Source organism: Dermacentor albipictus, chromosome 1 (assembly GCF_038994185.2).
Source record: "Dermacentor albipictus isolate Rhodes 1998 colony chromosome 1, USDA_Dalb.pri_finalv2, whole genome shotgun sequence".
NCBI lineage: Eukaryota > Metazoa > Arthropoda > Arachnida > Ixodida > Ixodidae > Dermacentor > Dermacentor albipictus.
The window spans coordinates 365,996,583-366,013,377 of NC_091821.1; the positions used below are offsets into that span (position 1 = coordinate 365,996,583).

Here is a 16,795-nt window from a genome sequence, read left to right on the forward strand (position 1 = left end):
TGTGTAGCTCGGCAGCCTGAAGAGCCAACACTCTGTATAGAGCGTTCTTTCATTACAAGTCTAAGTAGCTGCAGAGCCGATTTCGAGTCACTGAAGGCTGCCCATGCTTGAGGAGGCTGTCACTGGATAGAGTGAGCTGCCTCTCTGATTGCCGCTAGTTCCGTGGATGTTGGTGTCGTCTTGTTACGCAAACGAAACCGTCGAATGACTTGATGCGCAGGCACGACGAAAGCCGCACTTAACGCATGTGACTAGAACGATCCGTCTGTTTAAGCTTTCACCGATGAGCTATATTCTTGCGACATATATTCAAGTGTTGAATGTCTGAGGCCCACGGTAGGTATTCGCGATTTTTTAGAAATTCCGGGAATACACAGTCGTACCAGTATTTTACACATTACCCACGGAGCATACGTGGAGGGTCAGCAGGGGCAAAGTATGACAGTATGGCGGATTCTTGGCATTTAATGGCTCTCGAAAAAGTGGAGTCCGACCGTGCGTCGGGAAGTGTCGATAAAGGGTGGAGTGGGTGTCGGCCCAGCAGTCGCAGGAATACTCGAAGAGGTTCGCATCGGAGGTACAAAATAAGGTACATGCAGGCAACTAGAAATATACGTACTATTCTACGCCCCTTACATTATTTCTCCACAGAGTCCCTACACCGGTTCAGACCATTTGTCCCATCGCAGCACTAAACTTTGAGAGGCCCCTGTGGTACAATTCGTCCTGCTTACTGTGGAACCACAGTCGGACTGCTGTGTTGGCTTCATCGTTGCACGTGAGTCGCTGTCCTGCCAGCAAAAGCGAGACGCCTTTCTCGATAAACGGGCTGCATTTCCCGGTGAATTTCGATGGGTGTTTGTGCCGTGCTCCATAGAAAACAAATCACACTTTGTAGCTCGTACACCGTGGACGTGGAAGTGTGAAGCACAACCACTATCTTCAACAACTGACGGCAGCAAAATTTTTTTAACTGCGCGAATAAACGATCAGAGAGAGCAAACAAGGACAGCCGCAGTCCTCGTGTGCTCTCTCTGTGATAGTTTATTCGCGCAGTTAAAAAAAATGTTTGCTAATGTGCACCAACTCGCCCAACAAGTTGTTCTAAACTGACAACAGCGCCGTACCGCGGAGCTACCGGCAGATAAGGCCAGGCCGGTCCAGGAAAAGTCCACCGCTGGGAATGGGTATGTTGACTTCGCATTTACAGCCGTAATCTGGCTTAAAAAAAGAAATAGGGACACCGTCTTTTTGATTCGCCCTGGTAGAAGAGATCGCAGGTCTTCATCCTTGATGTCAATGTCCACGTCTGATACAACACCAGAGCAGGTCTCCTTCCCGCACGCTAGGAATGAGCGAACCGGGATGTTGTCAACCGCTTGGATAGCTTTCAAAGCCTCCCTGCTTGGGAACTCACGTCCACCGTCAGAATGTTCTTTCGAGCATTAATGCGGATCTCCCTCATATGTCCTAAAGCTATTCGATCGAAATATTCGGTCAGCGATTGCCTGTTCAACGAATTCCAATTCGCTTCTTCCGTAGTTGGTGTGTAGACAACGGAGAAGACCTGCTCGCCAACTCTGCTTTTATGAGTGGAATCACTGCCTGTAGACGTCCTGCGAAGCTTGCGCTTCAAGTGGCGCGATTGGACTAGCGTGCAATCACTGTCCGCATCCTATAGTCAGTGATGTCGCGGTTTCCCACAGACAGGGATACCGCCGCGGGACTCGCCTTGTCAGGAGGGCCCGGACGTTCTCCGTCCCCCAACCCGTAGGAAGACGTCTTCGGAGAAGTTCCTACTAGCCAGAAGTCGCACAACCTTGAAAATAATGGTGATGATGACCTTGATGTGGTTGGCGCAAGAACCACAGTACAAAGACGTTCGTTCCACACTTCGTCTTCTTCCCAATCGGCTGTGATCAATGCAGTGACTGACACGACAGCGACAGCTCCGACCAATGCCAGCCAATTCTCACGAAAGGGAAACTTCAGGAATATGACTTGAGCGCTCGTATTCACGGAGCAGTTCGCCCGCCACATTGGTTTGTATACGAACGGCGACAGCCAACCTTGATATTTTGCTTGCTTGCCTTTCACTGGCACATTTTAACGCGAGAGCGTTTTAGGGCCCCGTGTCGCAGAAAATCCGGCGTCGGCGTCATTTCTGCAAAAATATTTTCGAACCACCACACACAGGCCCTCCATGTGGCGAAAGGAAGCTACTGAACTAATCGAATTTCTCCAGCTAAAATACGCAGAAAAATAGTAAAGTACGACTTACACACAACCTACAGACATTATAGCGTCGGATTGTAATTTGACTATACCAGAAAACATAATTTTGTTACGCGGAAAGCTCAAAGAAACCCCTTTTCCGGCGTTTCTACCATTCATAGACTGGCCACGGCGCCTGCCATTTGCGCGTGCAGGCGCGTGAGTACCTTGGAGACCACGGAGCGGCGCACCCGGTTCCTTGCAATACCTCCAGATGGCGCTCGCCTCCGCCGCGTCGCGGCCCACACAGGAGGCCGTGTTTCTAGCAGAAAGCCCGCTTTCGTGCATAGCGTTCGCGGACAGCGTTTCCCGGTAAACATTACGGTTACATACGCTCCAGTTGCCGGGAAGTGTGAGAAGCAGTAAGGGACCTTTGAATGTTATCGCGATCCACTCTTAAGGCGAAGGGTCAAGCGTCCTCTATCATTCTAAGCACAGTGGCTGTAACCAGTTTATTCTGACACGAGCACTTGAACTTTTACGGGTGAGAGCTTTTCACTGCCTAACAAATGTTATCGCTCAGCGCGGTACGCGCCAGCATGTATCGGAAGTTTCTCGAATGTTACCGATGGTTCTGTTGTCACCGAAACTTGTGTAATCTGATTGCATGTGCGACGCGAATTGTGTAGAACTTTCTGGAAGACACGCGGGCACCACAAATTACTCTGGAACCTTCGACAAGAAAGGGGGTTAACCGAGGGGCCCGATTTTTATTAGTGATATAAGAAGCCAACAAACACTGACACCAAGGACAACATAGGGGAAATCACTTGTGCTTAATAAATGAAAATAAGGAAACGATAACTTAATGGAAATGAAAGTGGATGAAAAAGCAACTGGCCGCAAGTGGGGAACGAACCCACGACCTTCGTCCTTCGTGTCAATGTTTGTTGGCGTCTTATGATCTGGAACGTTCGATGACTCGTGTATAAAAGTCGACGTGCTTGACCGACAGATAAGATTTCGACGATCGCCAACCGTGTTCAGCGCTATTGCTGTGCTTCGAGTGTAACTTGCTTTCGTTGGCACAAGTTCGCCCAATAAAAAGTTAATTCTGTCATTCACAGTTTTACAGCTGTATTATTCAGCGTCACTACTACATGACAATACGATCGTTCTTCGACGGAATGATTTCGGAACACGAATCCAGGGGCTAACTTCAGGAACAGAACTATTCGCATTGGCTTGTCACGTTCGCTATCGCGATTGGCCGACACCTGTTCTTAAAGTGCAACTCCAGCGATTTTTTCGACCATGCCAAGGTAATGGAATATTTAGGTTCCCGAGACGCCCCTGTCACGCGTCTGATAATAGCACTGTTACGCAAATTCGCAAATTATTTAGGCAAAAGCGCAAAAACGAAACCGAAACCTGACCAAGCAGCCGAGCGAACCTCTTCGTATGACGTCACATGTCTCCACAGGGAAAGGCGCGCAACGCATGCCGGTCTCGCCCGCCGGCAGCGAAGAGCAGACGCTCGGCTGAATCGTGACCGCGCCGGATCTTCGGGTGACAATGTGAGCTACACCAACTCTTCGAATCTGTCAAATATTGACAGCTATGATTCTGACGAATTCAATAGTCACGAATAGCCGTTCGCATTCGACCCGGCACCACGAGAGCCAGCGCCCACGCGCTACATATCGTGCTGCAACATGAAGACAAAGGGTATCCCTAACCACTGATTTTATACGTGCTGTTTTCTGTTTTAAGTGTCTTACCTCTTCTCAGGGTAGCGCTTCGCATGCTCACTGTAGAATGTGGAGCACGACTTTCCGCATTTTTATCCCGCAAGAACGCCGCTGACGGTCCAAAGCAACGAAGGGTGCATTTGTTTACATCGGCAGGTACAGCGACTACTACTCGTTCGCTTGAGATAGAATGCTATAGCCGCTCATCGGTGACATCAATTAATGTCAGAACATATCAAAACGGGCAGAGTTTTTGCATGTAAGCACCGTTGCATCACTCTGAATCGCACTGATATGAGCGACCACACATCTTCGAAAACACCGAGCGGGAGACCGTGCGTAGTGCAGGAGCGTTTTTATGCTGCCTACTTATCATTCTTCATATTCTCTTCACGCACACAATACGTTCCGTTAAGTGGACATAGATGAGGACTTTGCGAGATCGCGTAGTTTTCTCGCTGGAACGCCTGAATTAGGCGATTGTTTACGCTGCTGTATTGAAGGGCCTACGTTTGCTGCCCATACGAGGTAAGCAGTGCACCTCGGAAGCTAAATAATGAGCCTGTATGACAACACGTAAAAATACACCCATGTTCGTAGTCGCATTTAATTTAGGGAAGGGCCTGTGAGAGCGGCGGGCAGCTTTCCGCCGAAAACGGCAACGTACCGACATCGATACTGCTCCGTATCGTCGCTTCTCGCTTTTCGTGTTTGTACTGTAGGAAATGAGGAATGGTTCATTTCAAATCCGTATGGTTAAAACTGAACTGCAGGAGTTTTCTTCACCCTGATGGCTTAATTAACTTCATGTCAGTCGCTCAGGGCCGCCAGCAGCAGACGCATGACCTACGCGACTGTGACATATACACTTAACCTCGGCTAAACACGCTCGGCGTTGGCTCAAACCGTGTGTACGTATGGCGAGGGCTGAAGTTCGTGCAGCCTACGTGTACAGGGAGCACAACACCTCGCGACAGCAACTTCTCACGCCATGCAGCCGCTCACGATCGTCGATTGCTCGACGCTCTCGTCTCTATCATCTGCGTAATCCTGGCATGCTCGGCATGGCACACTCCTGACGTCATACACATAGTGGCTTGTAACTGAGAGGGAGGCAAGGTAGGGTGTCCGAGGCAATTAATTCAATTCATTTGAACAAGAATATGTGCAACTCTCAAACCTGCTTTTTTGAGGACATGACTGAAGTGTTCAGAGGAACGTGCCCGGCGAATTTCATCGACATCCGTTGACATCGATAAATCGTCGTGCGGTGTACTAAAGGCTATATAAGGCTTGCGTCAGTCAGCCAGTCAATAATGAGAGCCGGACACGTGTTCCAGAGAGGGGAGGAGGGCTCGCCCACTGTGCGGAACAAATCCTTTCTTGAGGCTTCCAGCCAGACGGCGTGGCGTGGACGGCGATCAGAGGCAGGCAATACAGATGACCCGACCCGCAGGTTTCGCTGCACTGCACGTAATTAGCGAGATGCTATACAGGTTACATAAACTGCTTTGTGGATTTGGGGTCCGAAAACACTTATTTAGTTTATTAGGACCTTAGTTTTAGATTTCGCATCTTAGTTTTGTGTTTTATGTACTCTTTTTGTTTAACCGGATTCTTCCAATGAGTGCCAGGTCCGAACTCTCGTTGATCACCCGATACAAAGGGGAAGGCCGCATAGATCATCATTATCATCGGGAGCGGAGCGGGAGAGAGAGAGAAACTATTTGGTCCATTAAGGGTTTAGCTTTCGGTCTTCGTCTTCATCGCTGCAGACGCTTGACCTTCTTAGCAGGGTTGGGCCCCTAGTCCAGGGCTCCGCTGAGCCGCGCTGCTTCGCTTGCGTGCTGCACCATTGCCCTTTGGGCGGCGAGCTCGCAGCTGGTGAGCCGGCTCTCCCACTGCTCCGCACTCGGGGGTTTTGTGTTGGTGGAATGTGTAGTTACGTTTACACTCCCAGGTTATATGGTAAAGCGTGGGGGTTGCCCCGCACCACGGGCAAGTGTTCCTAAATTGTGTAGGATACATCTTGCTTAGTATATGTAAGTTAGAGAAGGTTCCCGTTTGCAGCCTCCGCCGACTAGCTGCTTCTTGCTGTGTTAAGGCTTTGGCACTTCGTGCGACTGCCTGAACTCGCTTGCTACGGGACCCCCGGCAAAAGCCGGGTCACTCGAATAATGAGAGACTATCCCTGGGGTGCGTATAGCTCCTCCCTCAACACAGACAGGCAAATGTTCCAAACCCAGCTTAATAAAACAGTGTTCTTGCACGAAGGCAACGTTCACCCCAGAGACCATAAAGGTAGCTTTTGCGATGCTTCGGGCTTCGTCGTAGTACATAATGGTGCAGACCTAATGGGTCGCCGCCAGGCAAAGCGCGCGTGACACACGACGCTATTTTACGACTACGCGCGCTAGCGTGTTCCGCTAACTAGGAAAGGTCGCCCTAGGCTTCGACGGCGTAGGAACTGCGAGAAATGATGAGGAGGCGCGCCGGCGGGGCTTTTTAATTATATTTCGCACATAACAGCATATTTCCGCGAATACTTGCGGCAGTTAAATATTCAAGGTCATGATATCTGCTCTCCGTACGAGGAAGCTGAGCGCTATCCTATTCTGGCTACAGTTAAATCAAGTGTTTAATACGCTCGCGTCTCGGTTTCGTTCTCATTTCTACATAACAGTATGTAGCCTACCTGGCAAGCCGTAATCTATTGCCGTTCGACTGCCTCGACTACAACAATCGGCTTTCGCAGCGCTCGGTCACCGTACCACAGGCTGCTATTCATCTTCTTGAACGCACAAACGGCAGGTTTCGCTTTCTCAACGCTCGAAAAGCGTCGCTGAGTGATGGAACCACTGAAGAACACACTGTTGAAATGCTAACCGATAACTTTTAGTCGCTGCTTCGTGAACGATTTTACATTAGCGAGGTTTGGAACCTAACCGTGTTCTTGGAAGGTGAAAGCATGACATACACGGCTCACGATCGAAGAGCCGAGGAGCCGCTATCGGAAAAAAAATATTCGGCGAACCAAGGTACGTGAGGGCTGATCAGAGAGAAAATCTCGTTCCGTAGAAAGTATTACGCCCAGAACACGTCGCCAGGAGCCCTCACCGCGGAGATGCTGATAATCACGGAGAAAGATACGCGCTACGAACTACGCAATGACGCGTGATTAAACAGCGCAACACACGGCACAGAAAAGTGAAGCAGCAGCGCTACCAATGTGTTCTGTCTACGAACGGAGTAGGGACCACGATACGATAGTACTATGACCACTTATCTTTATATACATTCTGCCCAGTTGCACGCGAACCATTGTCAGTAATACCCGAAGTACGAACCAGAAAAGTTCGCTTTCCAGAAAGCATGTATCTTTCGAGAGAGAGAGAGAGAGAGAGGGGAGAGAGAGACACAGACAGACTTTATTGTCGCTCGAGGAAAGGCGCGTTCTCCATTGTGGCGAGCGGATAGCAGACACCGGCTACCACACAGGCGTGTCATTAAAAGAAAAGAGAAAACGAAGCACCTTGATGTCGTTGGTGCAGGAAGTCGCCATTCTCAAGACACCGGACTGTTCCCGTCTGCTAGGCTACCGCGAGGAATAACGGACGATTCCAAATGGACGGGCGGCTTACTTTCGCGGGGGAAAATTTGTTTGGCTTGAAGCACTTGAGTTCGAGCTTGTTCGTGTAATAGGGATATTGAAAAATAGTATTACTATTCTTAAATTACGATTATTTGACACCGGAAATATCCGTCTAACCGTGCGTAGAAAAGATGCAAAAACAAACGCCACCTTGAAGTTCCCCAAGGCGTCATGGATTTCGAAAGCATCTGCTATCCGATCTAGTTAACGGTTTGATAAACAAGAATTATGCTGCGTTCTAAAGAGACTTCTCCATGAATATTTCTAAAGTCTGCACTATTCAAGGGTGTTTCTAAAGAGTGGTTCTCCCGTACTCCGGGGACCCCTGGAGTTCCGCAGACCACATACTCAGAGGCGAAGATGTCACCTCAAGAAACTCGTACAAATGCAACCTGCCCCCCGTTAATTCACACATGGTGAACTGGAAGGAAAGAAAGAAAGAAAGAAAGAAAGAAAGAAAGAAAGAAAGAAAGAAAGAAAGAAAGAAAGAAACTGTATTTTTCAAAAGAAAAAAAAAAGTAGGTGAGCGTGGTTGGGCCCTTAGTCTAGGGCTCCACTGGCGCGAGCGGCTCGCTGGGCTTGGTCCAGGAGAGCCACTTGGCCCTCCTTTCCCTCGTCCGTAAGCCATGCCCTCGTCCGTAAGCCATGCCTCCCACTGCCTATTTAACATGAGTGGATGTGCAGTTATGTATGGGCTAGTGGTGAAATGGCGTAAAAACAACTTAAGCAGCCCTACAATATATACATAGCCAGGCTAAATGACCGCGCTGGACACCTGCAGAGTTGTTTTGACACGAGTGTATGAACGTAGCTTTTCACAGACGAATTTTGCGTTAAAAAGCGATGAAATCGCAGACGCCAACGCTTCCTTGTATCCCGCCGCTTGTACAGGCTTACATACAGCAGCCACTTCAATTGCGAGCAGTCTCGTGATTTTTACTACTTGTAGCTCGGCTAGAACGACCCGCGCCACCATACGACTGTAGTAAAGTGTCTTGCTATCTGTCCCGGCAGAGTGATTCGAAAGATAATGATCGCGGTACTCAGATGCATTGATCACTTGCACTCGCCGGCACTCTTTTCGCATTAGACCAGATGTCGAAGTTGTTTTCTGATGTCGAAGTAAAATTTTTAAAAAGCGAAAAAAAAAACGCACCTTGGCATCGCCCTCTCCGTCAGCGTACTTCGCCGGCCAACTCCACCCAAAGAAAGGCAGCGTGCCCTGTTCGCCCCGGAGTTCGTTTTAGCCAGGAAAGGGAGCGACGCGTTCAAAATAGGATGATGCCAACCGTTGCGCTCATCTTGATGAGGAGCGACAGTATTCGTAGTGCCTTACAAGTGAAACAGTCAACAAGAGGAACAACGGCGCAACTAAAGGAAGGGCCCATAAACACCGCCACTTAATGTCAGCGCAAAGTTCCTGCCGTATAACACAAAGAAAGTACGATGCAGTATTGAGTGATTTCTAGAGGATATGCGTGAGAAGTGAGTGTTTACTTACTTTCAAGTAGTTTGACAGTCACTTTCGGTGCCCCCTGTGCAGCGAGCAGGCATTGCTCAAGAAGTCAAAACAATGCTGACCTCGTCCATCCTATCGCAAATGCAGATAAATCCAGAGCTGTAAGCGTGCCGTTGCGCTATCCAACAAGCTGCACCGCTGTAACGAACAGCGATCACAAAAGAATCACGTCGTGACAAACTCAAAACCGCACAAAGATTCTTCTTTCACTGACGCTGGCTTTTGACAGTACGCGGGGAAGAGCGCTGCCGAGCCGATTGCGGCAGCGTCGGCTGCTCACATGTGGGACTCTGAAAGCTCCGAACACTCTGAATCGTCCGAAAGATTCCTCAGGGGGCTTGGGAGGAGCTCCGAGGACTTCGTCGACTTTTTGAATCCATGTCTCCCTTGGACTGGGAATGTGGCGCCACCTCGGTGTTCTACAGGAAAGCTCCAGGTTTTAGTGGCACGAGTCAGCTGCTGTGCGTGGCTGTGCTGTGATTACCGGGTTTCAACGCGAAGCATGTGTACGAATATACCTTAGCATGGCATAACGCCACAACGCACTTACATCCATGAGCACACTTCCAGGGCAGCATATTAATGAGTTTAACTTAGCACTGTCGGCACCACGGCTTGGCGTACGCCTGAAACCGCCAGCCAGCCTGTGAATATTCTGAATAGATGTCGCTTACAAACGTGCTACAACAAGACTTCAACTCGCGTCATTCCTTCTCACACAGCTGCTTATCGTGTAAAATACGTCTATTGGCGCTGAGCTGACCGTCCAAGCTCGTCGACTTTTCTGTGGAGGTCAACAGGACTTTGTGCCAGTGACATTTATTGATTGTATTCCCTGGCGTTGCCTTGTAGAGGCAATGGCTCTCGCTCTTCTTCGAATCAGCAGATGCATCGCCGTAGCACCGTGCCTCCAGACCAGTTCATGCTGCAGTGTTGCGGTTGCAAGGAGCACGGTACATATGCAGCAAGTGTCCGGCATGAAAACCAGAACATTTAGGGAACACGTCCCGAAACCGAAGCCTTTTCCGTACGAAACCAAGCCGTTCAATAGCTGGCGCATGCTTTTCGACTCAACTACCGATCGCTTCGACGAAAACACGCGCATGATAGTAGTTGACGGGAACATCGCAAGTGGAAAATCTGCTCTTGCCAAGACCATTGCCGAAGAGTTCGAGCTGAAACACTTTCCAGAGGTCAGCTTGGACAGGCTCTATGTAGATGAATACGGTTTCGATTACCGTACCCTTAATCATCTCTTCCCGGAGTCTTGTCGGATGTGCGACATCAAGACGTTTTACGAGGACCCGCACAACAGAAATGTGGCCCGCATGCAAATGTTGATGTATACGTTGAGGTTTGAGCAACACATCGACGCCCTCGTGCACATCATGAACACTGGTAGGTGGCCTTTGCAGGTTGGCAGACGTCGTACAATGGTAAAGCGGCGCTTCAGTAATGTTGCAGCCCTAAATCTAAATGTACCGCTGGGTCGGTATAATGTAACGATTCCTTTTGCTCAATTCTGTTTCTTTCTGATCATCCACCGTTCACGGCCGGCCAGACCACCCGAGAAGAGCGAAAAGGAACAGCACAGGAATAGAACCGTTGCAATATACCGGCCTTGCTTGAAGGCGCATTCAACCATATATCATGTATGAGGCACTGTGTGTCTATTAACTTTCGTCGCTTTCGACATTCCGTGTACAAAAAATTTTTGTGCAAGTGGGAAATAGCTGCCACAGTGACATTGTTTGCGACAAGAGGTTTCCCTACTTTTTGGCAGCGGTAGTGTCATTCCTTGCGGCGTCACTTTAAAAATCAGTTAAGCAAAATCGACAGTTTGGCGAATCGCAACCGATCATCTTGGAATTTGGGAAGCAGTGCACATTACACGCCACAATTAAAAGGAGTCTTGTCTGTTTCTTCTTTTTTCTTCCCTTTTTACATGCAATTTTATAGGCACTGCATTATGTACCTGCTGCACAAAAATGTGTATAAGCACTAGCATGTGCACTCGGCTGTATCACAGAGTGCTGTGCATGACGTGCTTGTAATGAAATTTTTTATGAGTAGATCCAGCACTTTAGATTTGCCAATATATGCTTCGAAGTGTACACTGTTTGCACTCATGTTCTCTACATTAGCTGCTTTATTGCATTCACTGTGGAAGAAATCTTAACCAAGTAGTAGTAGTACTTTATTTACACTAAAAAGTAAAATAAGAGAGGAGGCGACGTTAGGAACCCTCAGTCCAGGATTCTGCTGGCTGCCTCAATGTTCAGGTTTCATTTAGTGTTGCTGGCACATCTTGGTTGTGGTGCAGTATTTTTTTGTACCTTTCAGGCCAAGGAGTGGTGTTGGAGCGCAGCTGCTTCTCCGATTTTGTCTTTGCTGATGCAATGCACAAGATGGGCTACATCTCGCCTATTGGTAAGAAGTCTATTCATTAGAGGAGGGTGAACAGCAACTTTTCCAAATACGAATCAGATATGAACAGTAAGCACCGAATATCATGTAGTCAAACGCAGATGGATATATTTACAGCAGGAATATTTATTTCAGTATAATTAGGTACCACGCCTGTACTGACTAGTGCAAAAAGAACATTTAACTATTAGGGACAGAGAATTAGCTGTATACACAAGGTCACTAATGGTCTTAAAAAACTGCATAAACAGCCTTTCAACATATTTAGAGCCTGGTCGCAAACAAGTTTTCCAAGAATGAATGGCTGCTGTACGACCAGCTTTCCAAAAACTTTAAATAAATGGTTGCTGAAAAAAAGATCAAAATTTGTTCAAATAAAAAAAAAATGCTGAAAGATTTTTGTGCCATTAACACGTGTAAACGGGCCTGTTACAAAGAAAATATCACTGGCTGTAGCATAAAAGTTACAACTGCTACATAACTGGACTTCCTAAAACACGACAGACTGCAAGCAAAAATCACAGGTTATCATAGTGGCTTCCGCCATGAAGCCAAAAATAAAGCTTGTGTAATCCATTTTGTTTCTGCATTGCATTGAAAACTGTGGTCATTGTATAATTTCTGATCATTCACAATACTTTGTTTACAGTAGCAACAGAACTTAACGGTAGATTGTTATGGAATGTTTGGTTATTTTCGAAACTGCTGAATAGTTTTATTTTTGAATATGAGTAGAATATTACACACTAATGACTCGTATTTGAAACTTCGAATATTCACTCACCTCCACCATTCATCATCCTACTGTTTGCATGAATGCATATTTGTTTAATTGCAGCATGGAAGATGTACCACAAATGTAGGCGCTACACTATTTTTCAAATGCTGAAGCCACACTTGGTCATTTACCTTGACGTCCCCAGTGACATCTTGCTCCAGAGGATCCGGGAGCGGAATCGGGTAAGTGCCTTGAAAGTGGCAACAACACTGATGTTTTCACTTTATTATGTGAAATTCTGCACATTCTGTAAGTGAGACTGGAACAGTTGTTCTAAAGGGATCGGCTCCCCTGCATTTATCAGAAACAGCTATGCCAATTAATAGCTTGATTTACACAGTATTAATTCTGTTTGCCCGTGGGTCTAACACAGCCATCTGCTGAAGATGGTAGTTATGGTTCACAGCTTTGTCCTTTATGATATAGCGAGCTAAGTGAAGTTCCCATGTAAAATTTGTTTTCTTTATATCTTTTGACACCTAATTCATGGTCCGAGGTCTTGAGCACAGCAAATACTTAATTACATAATATGTTAAATTGATCATTTTAAAAGGACCCTGAAACACGTTTTTAACATAAAAAGAAAACGTTGCTGATTTGTAGATGTGGTGCCTGTGAACATGTGAGCCCAGTATTATTGTACTGCATGCAGCAGTTAACAATCTCATGTCAGAACAATGAAAAATCCCTTGCTGTTACCTTGGCAATGTTATCATGCAGCTATGTCTCAAGCAGCCAAGCCCACCAACAGTTATTGGCTGATTTCGTGATCAAGAGAACATTCTCAGTGCTATAAATGCTCATATTGAGTCAAATAAGAAACACACATTTCTGCGATATCATAGAAACCAAGAAACATATTTCATCTTTGCACCTCTGGTCTACACATGCCAGTTGTGCACAGCTGCATCTGCTGAGCATGACCTCCAAGATCGCACGCCATGTTTAGCATACCTACTGCAGCCGCTACGTGGTGCTGCGACATGCCCTCTTGTCTGCGAAAAGATCAGGCAACCACGTGCGCTGATTGGTCTCTGTAAGTGACGTAGCTACAGTGGCCTGAGCACCCATCTCTTGTCAAAACAGCGCCGCGCACACCTGCACCGGAAGTAGTGTCATAAATAAAATAAAAAACAAACCAAGAAACTTGAGCGGTCCATGCTTCCGTACCGTCCTTGCCCATCTGTATAGTTTCCAGCTTGCTAGTGGAAACAAAAAGAGGCGGAAAGCCATGCGTCAGTGTAATAACTACCTCTAATTCTTCTTACGCTTTAAAGATAACACAAAATTCTGTGTAGGAGATTTGTGAGACGACGTCCTTTAATAGTGAGGCCATCTTGTGACTAGTTAGAAAAGTGAAGGTCACTTTAACCCCTTAGCCATTTTGTTTTATCAAGAAACTTCTTACCCAGAATGCTTATTTTTTTATTGCTGATTGTGAATATTCTTTTCATAAAAAGCATGTTATTCAAGCTGAAAAAGATACCTAACTCATAGGATAAATAAAGGTACGTTACGGAAGTTGTATGCCATATTATAGATGTACACCTGCTAGTAATCAACAAAAGTTATGGGAGAACAATTTTCAGAATTTTTCGGCGTCGTCATGTTAGCTGTGCATGCTAACAGTATATTATCTGGCTAAGGAAGCTTTGCCTGCGCCCGGTAAACCTTGAAACAACGGATTACGCAGAGACGCTTTCCGGTTTGTTCCATTCGAAAACAGCTAAATATCTATAAGACACTCAATATATTCAAACAATTCAGCTGGTGACCTTACAGTAAACTCCTTACAGGGAGAAAAGAAACAGTGAACGCTTCAGCAGAATGCTGTTCACGTCAATTTTGGTTCACAGAGGCACACTTGTTGCCCATCACGCATGTGGCTCCTACCACACGCATGATGGGCAACAACAAGTGTGTGCCCACTTGTGATGTTGACCTATGATCTTTCCTCTTTGTCTTCATTGTCTGAGGAGCTGCCGACATCAGCCAGCATCACAGTGGTCTTCGCTTTCTGAAACTATGTATGCTTCAATGTCTAGACCATTATTGCCAGACTAAGACAAAGAAATGCCTCTTTTTCTGGAAGATGGATCGGCAATACATCCATAGCCTCCGGTAGTTGCCTTTTTGAAAATGCCGGTTGCCACATGAAAAATGTGCTGCAGATGAAGAACGAAGCAATCGCTGAGCACATACTGCCATCTGCCAGCAGAAACACCAACTAAGCCATGGGCAAGTGTCTGTTGTCCCAAACGCTCAAAAGGAAAACAAATACACCCTCATCCTAAACACTTTGGAGATGCAAGGGCTCGTCAAAAACGGCTAAGTAGTTGAAGGAGCCCTGAACCACTTTTTTTATCGAAGTGGAGGAAGGCATTTGAAGTGAAAATAAGCTGTTTCAGAAATACTTTGCCGCAAAAAGTACTTCAACGCATTCAGCAGAAGCAGGGGTATTGGCAATCAGACACGGGCTCCACTGTGCTCCCTTTCCTTATTCAATGCTTTGCACTGCAAAGGCTATGGCGTAGTGGGGCATGCCCACAATGCTCTGCCTTATAAATATCACTGTGGCATGCAGTTCAACTTTCATTTTAGTCATTAACTAGTCGCCACAACTTCCACCATTGGTGCCTACAATGTGCTAAACATAAGCCAAACGCGGTCGTCCACAGCGAGTCGCAGCGCGCTTAGCCAGTTGACTCGTGGCAGCACCCCACGGTGGCCGCAATACCTACGCCACGCAGCCGATTGCAGCATGATGACAGCTATCGGCTAATAGCAGCCTTCTAAGGGAATGACGAAGTAGTCACCTGATGATAAAATAGTGCCTCTAGAAGAGAGTGAGGACAGGGCCTTCTGTCGAAAAGAGAGTGTTTGAGAGAAAGGCGGCTTTGCAATCTTCTTGTGAGCTCCACGCACCACGTACAACAGCAAAACTTGACTGAGATGTTCACAGTGGTGTATGCTTCCTGTGGGCTATGTTATTTCACCAAGTTCAATAGGTGGTTCAGGGCCCCTTTAATAGAGAGCTTTAGACTGGAGGACGCAAGTGGTTTGCGTACACAAGAACTAGGGCCCATGGTACTGTGCATGTGCGAACCCAGACGTAGGGGCCTGCGCGTGCGCTGTACTGTGACCCCTGGTTCTTGTGTATGCAAGCCGCTTGCATCCCCTAATCTAAAGCTCTCTAATATATGCACCAAGTGCAGCATGGCTTAGGCTTGAGGCACATCTCATTGTGATATCATGTTAAATAAAGGTGGAAATCGTGTGGTATCACAAACTGCCATCATGTGTTTCAGGAAATGCAATGTTTTGCCTTAAACAGGACACTCAGTGGGATAAAGCTAAACAGAAGGTGGTCCGAAGTACAAGCTGTCTGAGGGGACCACCTGTTAGCAAGTGCACAATAAACATAAAGTTTTACAAGCAGCTAGAAATAGAGCAGTAATTTAAAAAACGGGTATGAGAAATAATAATCAAATATGCACAATGGATTGCTACTAATTTTAAATAAATATGAATGCTTTTTATTTATTTTTGATGATCGTCAAAACTGCACATAAATATGGACTGCTTTGACATTAGTGAGTTACAAGTTCATGTACCTTTTTGCAACATTTCTTGCAGCCAGAAGAAGTGAACACAAAGGTTTTGACAAAGGCCTATCTTGACGAAATTGAATCAGTTTATAAGAAAAACTATCTGCGTTCAGTCAGGTGAGTCATACATCCAGATAGCTTCTGGCTCCTTTATGCTTTACAAGCCTGTGATGTAGCTTGTGAACAATGGTTTAATTTGTTGATGGTAGCACAACATGTTGAGCAATGATGCACTGTCATAATGTATTTACTCCTCCCTATGCCCCGCACCCCTGGAGATTAGGCTGTGAGGTTTCAAGCGTTGTTGCTCATACAGCGCACACCACAACAAACTCAAAAGCTAGAATTTTGGCATACTGTGGTCATCATTATTAGCTGCCAATATATTCGATCTGAGAGGAAGCTTCTAGTAATAACTTCCGAGCTCCCTTCTGACAGTAAGTTGCGGTTCTTAGATATGGAATTGAATTTTAGAGTAGCCCACGTGTGTTGGCTTTATGAACCCTGTTTGTTCAAAAGTCTCCTGCCTTATATATAACGTGAGTGCATTCTAAACTCGTAAAATTAATTATCAGCAAATCCTGTCTTAGGACAGCAATAACCCACTCATGCCATCATCTGATGACAAGTATTTTTATACGCCAAGTGTAACGGCTGCAGCAAGCCAACTTTCCGACCCTTCTGCTTATACCCGTAGCGGAATGGCTATTAGTCACTGTGAGATGGCAAGATGGAGAAGAAAGAAGCGATAGAAATGGTCAAAACAATCCTCACTCTAGTAAGGCAGGTATGCCATGTATGCGTGAGATATCGCACCGGTTAAAAAGGATTGCCAGGAAAATAGGA

The 16,795-nt window shown here is 46.6% G+C and overlaps 2 protein-coding genes across 4 annotated transcripts in view; one reads left to right on the plus strand and one right to left on the minus strand.

Moving 5' to 3' along the window:
* Positions 1-9,513, minus strand: part of LOC135906960 (adenylate cyclase type 1-like) — a 236,863-nt gene extending 227,350 nt beyond the window's left edge. For 2 of the 3 annotated variants that reach the window (XM_065438596.2, XM_065438594.2), the window contains exon 1: positions 9,119-9,513. The gene's annotated coding sequence lies outside the window, so the exon portion shown is untranslated. Of the gene's footprint in view, positions 1-8,773; positions 9,047-9,118 lie in introns of those variants that run through there. The other variant, XM_065438595.2, reaches the window with a different exon arrangement.
* A 336-nt stretch (positions 9,514-9,849) lies between these two features.
* Positions 9,850-16,795, plus strand: part of ND-42 (NADH dehydrogenase (ubiquinone) subunit ND-42) — a 34,435-nt gene continuing 27,489 nt past the window's right edge. Inside the window, exons 1-4 of the mRNA XM_065438598.2 lie at positions 9,850-10,534; positions 11,480-11,566; positions 12,402-12,523; positions 15,978-16,066. Of these exons, the coding sequence (XP_065294670.1) occupies positions 9,994-10,534; positions 11,480-11,566; positions 12,402-12,523; positions 15,978-16,066 (839 nt within the window). The 5' untranslated portion in view covers positions 9,850-9,993. The remainder of the gene's footprint in view (positions 10,535-11,479; positions 11,567-12,401; positions 12,524-15,977; positions 16,067-16,795) is intronic.